Here is a 5,521-nt window from a genome sequence, read left to right on the forward strand (position 1 = left end):
TTACAATTAAAATTAAATGTTGTCTATGTGCATATATTTTAAAGTGTAATTTATTGCTGTGATCAAAGCTGTATTTTCATCATCATTACTCCAGTCTTCAGTGTCACATGATCTTCAGAAATCATTCTAATATGCTGATTTGCAACCAAATTACTGTAATCCAGTTTCAGTCTCCGTTTCCCATTCTTTAGGCTTTAGATCAGCTCTTTAGTCCATTCACACTGAAACTGAATCACTGTAATCCAGTTCCAGTCTCTGTTTCCCATTATTTAGGCTTTAGATCAGCTCTTCAGTCCGTTCACACTGAAACCAAATTACTGTAATCCGGTTTCAGTCTCCGTTTCCCATCTTTAGGCTTTAGATCAGCTCTTCAGTCCATTCACACTGAAACCGAATCGCCGTAATCTGGTTTCAGTATCCGTTTCCCACATGTAAATGCGGTTCCTCAGAGGAAGGGGTTGTGGCTTTGGCCGGGGTGTTGTGTTTGTTGGGTGGAGGCTGTGAGGGGCAGCAGCGGCTGCGGCAGGTTGCCGGGTATGTCCAGCAGGCCGTGGTGCGGCTGCGTGTAGGAAGAGGGCAGAGTCTGGGGCCTCTGCTGCAGGACTGGCAGCGGGAGGGAGGCGCTGTAGGACAGAGCATGAGCCGGCAGCGGCGACGTGGAGTGAGGACGCATCTGATTCAGAGTCAGTCTGGGCTGCTCACAGTGAAAGGGGTTTGTGGGAGACGGTGTGCTCAAACCTGCACAAGACACCCAACGCAAAATATCATTATAGTCTCTTCTGCTCACCAAGGCAGCATTAATTTGATCAAAAATGCAGTACAATCAGTAAAATTGTGAAATATTATTACAATTAAAATTAAATGTTGTCTATGTGCATATATTTTAAAGTGTAATTTATTGCTGTGATCAAAGCTGTATTTTCATCATCATTACTCCAGTCTTCAGTGTCACATGATCTTCAGAAATCATTCTAATATGCTGATTTGCTGCTCAAGAAACATTTCTGCTTATTATCAATGTTGAAAACAGTTGCTGAATATTTTTGTGGAAACCGTGAGACATTTTATTTTCCAGGATTCTTTGATGAATAGAAATTCAAAAGAACAGCATTTATTTGAAGAAGAAATCTTTTGATCAATTTAATGCAGCCTTGATCAATAAAAGTATTAATTTCTCTCAAAGAAATCTTATTGAACCCCAAACGTCATGAGAAGGAAAATTGCATGAAATACTATGACTTTTCAGAGAATATCTTATAATAAAGTTAATTTCTTCTTTCCCACTTTTAAACATATATCTAAATAAATGAAAAAATAATAAATATAATTATAAAAATAACAGAATAAATAACTAATAATTTTGTTAGTTATGCTTAAAACGAGGAAACAGCTTCATTTTTTAATTTTCAAAAGTGAAATATTTTTCTTTACGCTGATGAAACATTTTATTACGCTGATTTTATCAGTTAAAGCAACTTTATAAAACAACTTTTTATTACTATTTACTGAAAAGATTACTTTATTAACTGTAAGTTAAGAAAACAAATGAATCAAATACAATATGATGTTATAAGATGGACAAATAAGATGCACAAAAAGCCTGTTAATAATAAAAAAATAAATTAAATCAAGATGACCCTTGAATCATGCTCTTTGTACTTTCTAAATGAAAGATCAAAATTAAATTCCAAAGTTCTGAACAAAATTGTGAGGAATAAATAAAAAAGGAGTATGTAAAGTATTTTGCATTGTAAATGTAATTGCATAACATTATTTGGCTTTATATAAAGTACTCAAAAGCACTCAAAAAACTTCAAAAGCACTCAATAAAACAATAAATTCCCCAAAACAATAAGTGCGTGTGAGTGTGAATGTTTTCCTACCTGACAGGAAGGGGTTTTTGTTCTTGACCGGCGCATTGCTGGGAATAAGTGTGTCCAGGTTGACGAGGGAGGCAGCGGTGGGGCCGAGGAATGCCTTGGGGGTCCGGCACTGTCTGGGGGTCACCACGTCCAGAGGGGGCCCGAGGCGAAAGAGGTCAAAGGTCTCTGGACTGTCATTTCCCCGTCCGTTCACTTGAACACCAGCCACCAACTCACCGAACTGATCGGCATCTGAAATGATAGATGAGAATGAGCTGCAGCTCGACTCCGAGAGGAAAACAAATGAGAAGAGGGTCTGGTTTGGTGTGATGAGGACCTGCAGGACTCTCACAGCGAGGACTGAACACTTGGTTTGGCCCCGCCTGCTCCACTATAGGCCCCTCCCCTTCTACCATAAGCCCCTCCTCCTCGGGAATACTAAACGGGTCCTTCACACTCGACACTGGAAGGAAGAGCAAAGAATATAGAGATGGATCTCATGAGCCACCATCATTTACATATTTAAAGTGAATAAAAGCATAAAAACTACAAGTTCTATCTCACGATCGTTTTTTCATGCAATTGCGAGTTTACATCTCACAAATAATAGCTGCAAGATATAAACCGGCTATTACACGATAAAAAGTTGCATTTTTAATATTGTTATTCTGTGGCAGAAATACGTTTTCATAGATTACGCTTCTGAGGCAGGAAAAGCCTTTTTTTGCACTTTATGCAAACTCTAAACGAATGCATTATTTCAATTAAAAGGGTTGGCGCTACGAAAACTTGGTCAAAAATGTATTTCACTTTGGTTTTTAACATGAGGTGTTGTACCTGGTCGTGCTGGGCTCCTCCAGGCTTCTTCATCCATATTAGAGATGGAGTTTGAAGGCGGGGCATCCCAGGGTTCAGGACGTGATTGGTGGGTTCCCCACGGGTGGGCGGGGCTACTGGAGGAAGGGCGGGCAGTCCAGGGACTATCAGCCCCTGGGTTACTAGACTTAACTACAGCTGAAACAGACACGACCAGATCTAAATACAGCCGCACAAAAAAGTCCTTGGAATATTTTGTATTACTGTTGAGTTACAAACCCTCAAATCGTGTGAATATCGTTTGAATTGCATAGATTCCGATTCCGTTTATCGATTCCTAGTTTAGATTCCAATAAGGTATTAAAAAAAGTCAACCATTTAGATGTCGAGCATATTTTTTCTGTCATTGTGCGCGACACACAAAACATTGCACAAGGTCTTTCCCTTTTGCGCTTAAATGGTTTAAAATCACATTAGAATGCGAACGCAGGAATCGTTAAGCGGAATCGAAATGTCTTATCGAATACCCGGTTCTTGGAAATTTGAAACCGGTTCTAAAATGGAACCAGTTCTCGATACCCAAACCTACTCAAAACTAAATTTATTTTTGGATATTTTTACGGTCTACCTTGAAATGTGGTTGAAATAATGTCAGTTGTTGTTCAACGTTGATAAAACATCGAAACAACGCTGAAACAATGTTTAATGTTAAATAGTTTTAAACAGTTAAAAAAGTACTATAAATAAATGTTTAAATTTTAACTTTTTTTTACAGTTTAATGAAACCTAAAGAAGCATTCACACTGTGACCACAAAATCATTTTTAGATATTTTTACTTGGCCGATTTTCTACGTTAAATTGTGGTTGAAATAATGTTTAATGGTAAATCGTGTTAAATGGTTAACAAAATAATGATAAATCAAACATTAACAAGATCTGTATGAAAAATAAGACATTACGGGAAAAAAAATTGAAAAAACATTACGATATCAACACAACCAGATCAAAAATAATCTTTTTTTTTATAGCCTTTCAGTTATTATGTGTCCTAACAAGATGACTTTTGAGATATTTTTGAAATGACCAACCTTCTGCATTGAAATGTGACTGAAATAATGTCAGTTACCGTCAGTTTCAATGTTGATAAAAACGTTGAAACAACGTCTAATGCAAAATAGTTTTAAAAGGTTAACGAACTTTTCAACGAAGTCAACGTTGAAATTAACATTTTTTTCCAGCTGAATGAAACACTGTGACCACAAGAGATCTGCGGCGACCTGATGAGGAAATCGCCGACTGTTATTAAAAACGAATGACTGCGAATCACAGTACTGAATACGCTCATCACTGACCGACAGACTCCCAGGGGTCAGAGTTCACGGGGCAGGTGGGCGGGGCGTCCCAGGGGTCCGCGGGACCAAATATATCCACCAGATCGATCTTGGCTGACTGTGGGATGAAAGCCAGCGTCAGTCGGTCAGAAGCTCAGCAGATCGTGCAGATGTTGAGTGTCTCTCTCACCTCTGAAGGCCGCGGGTCTCGCTCGCCCTTACTCTCCTCCAGAACCTTCTGCAGATGAGCGTCGTCCCCCTGATGGCCGCGCTGCTCCTTCAGGAGACAAAACAAGCTCAAGCCGATGCTGTTCGTTAGTGGAAGCATTCATTAGGATTAAAGAAGCAGGAGGTTAATGAGCGCCGTGACATTCACAGAAAACACTGCAGGAGAAATACAGCTGAGGAACAGGGACATATCATCATCAGAGGAGGAAAAATCAGTTAGTACGTGTTAAACAAAGAAGTTAGAACATGTGGAAAATACAGAAAACAAAAATAAAGAAATTCTAAAGGCCTTCTTAATGGTTTAATCCAGCGTTTCTCAAGCTTTTTGCCCCACGATGGCCAACATACTGGCTTGTTTTAAACCTTTTTATTAATAGAACCTGGGAGTATTGATATATTATGTAATATTATAGTAACCGTGATTCATTTTGTGACTTACTGAGTTTCAAGAACTGTGTTTTTCAATTAAAAACAGCAGTTACTGTGGGGGGGAAGTGTTTGACTATTTTAATATATTAACAATAATTAAACAAACAGCTATTGAGGAGGAAAAATAATAATTAATTAATTAAAGAACAATAATATTATTACAGTTGTAAATAGAATTATTAAATAATATATAGCATACTAAATACATTTCTGTTTACATCTTGATTGCAGTTTTTGCATTTTAATTTAGAATTTAACTGTTTTAATATATTATTAATAATTATTAATTAAAAAAATGAATTTCCCTCTTGGTTTCAAGAATTCTTTGTTATTCAATTAGAAACAACAGTTATTGAGGGGAAATTTGTTAATTATTTGTAATAATTTATTGTTTTTTATTACAATATACATTGTACTATTATAAATGGATTAAATTTCAGTTTACTTTTTTTTTTCAATGCATAGTTTGAATATTTTAAATATTTTTCAGACTCATCTTGAGGACCCTGAAACACGCCGCGGTTCCTCAGATACCTGCACAGAGACACTGGATGCCCTGCTGCGTCTCCATGACAACAGCTGAAGGACACACCGAACGGCAGGCAGTGATTGGCTGTTGTGGAAGGGCGTGTCAGTGGTCAGTGCTCACATCGAGCCGAACGCTGCGGTGGATTTGGATTAATCACGGTTATTTTCAGCAGCGATCGTGGTTTCTGCACTTCCTCCATGTCCTGTGAGAACGCAAATATTCCTGAAACAGCAGGAAAGGTCAACAGGAAAACTCCTCCTGCTCGTCTTTCTCCTCGCGTTTCCTCCTCTGTGCTCACACACACACACACACACACACACACTCA

General features: G+C 38.2%; 1 protein-coding gene across 1 annotated transcript in view; it reads right to left on the reverse strand.

Annotated features, from left to right (window-relative positions):
• Nucleotides 1-341: 341 nt before the first annotated feature.
• Nucleotides 342-5,521, reverse strand: part of LOC107703747 (epsin-3-like) — a 14,515-nt gene continuing 9,335 nt past the window's right edge. Inside the window, exons 5-10 of the mRNA XM_016506470.1 lie at nt 4,201-4,287; nt 4,032-4,128; nt 2,700-2,876; nt 2,200-2,325; nt 1,884-2,114; nt 342-738 (exon numbers count right to left, since the gene is read on the reverse strand). Of these exons, the coding sequence (XP_016361956.1) occupies nt 446-738; nt 1,884-2,114; nt 2,200-2,325; nt 2,700-2,876; nt 4,032-4,128; nt 4,201-4,287 (1,011 nt within the window). The 3' untranslated portion in view covers nt 342-445. The remainder of the gene's footprint in view (nt 739-1,883; nt 2,115-2,199; nt 2,326-2,699; nt 2,877-4,031; nt 4,129-4,200; nt 4,288-5,521) is intronic.

The sequence above is a fragment of the Sinocyclocheilus anshuiensis genome, unplaced genomic scaffold (genome assembly GCF_001515605.1).
Source record: "Sinocyclocheilus anshuiensis isolate Anshui unplaced genomic scaffold, SAMN03320099.WGS_v1.1 scaffold274, whole genome shotgun sequence".
In the NCBI taxonomy this organism is placed as follows: domain Eukaryota; kingdom Metazoa; phylum Chordata; class Actinopteri; order Cypriniformes; family Cyprinidae; genus Sinocyclocheilus; species Sinocyclocheilus anshuiensis.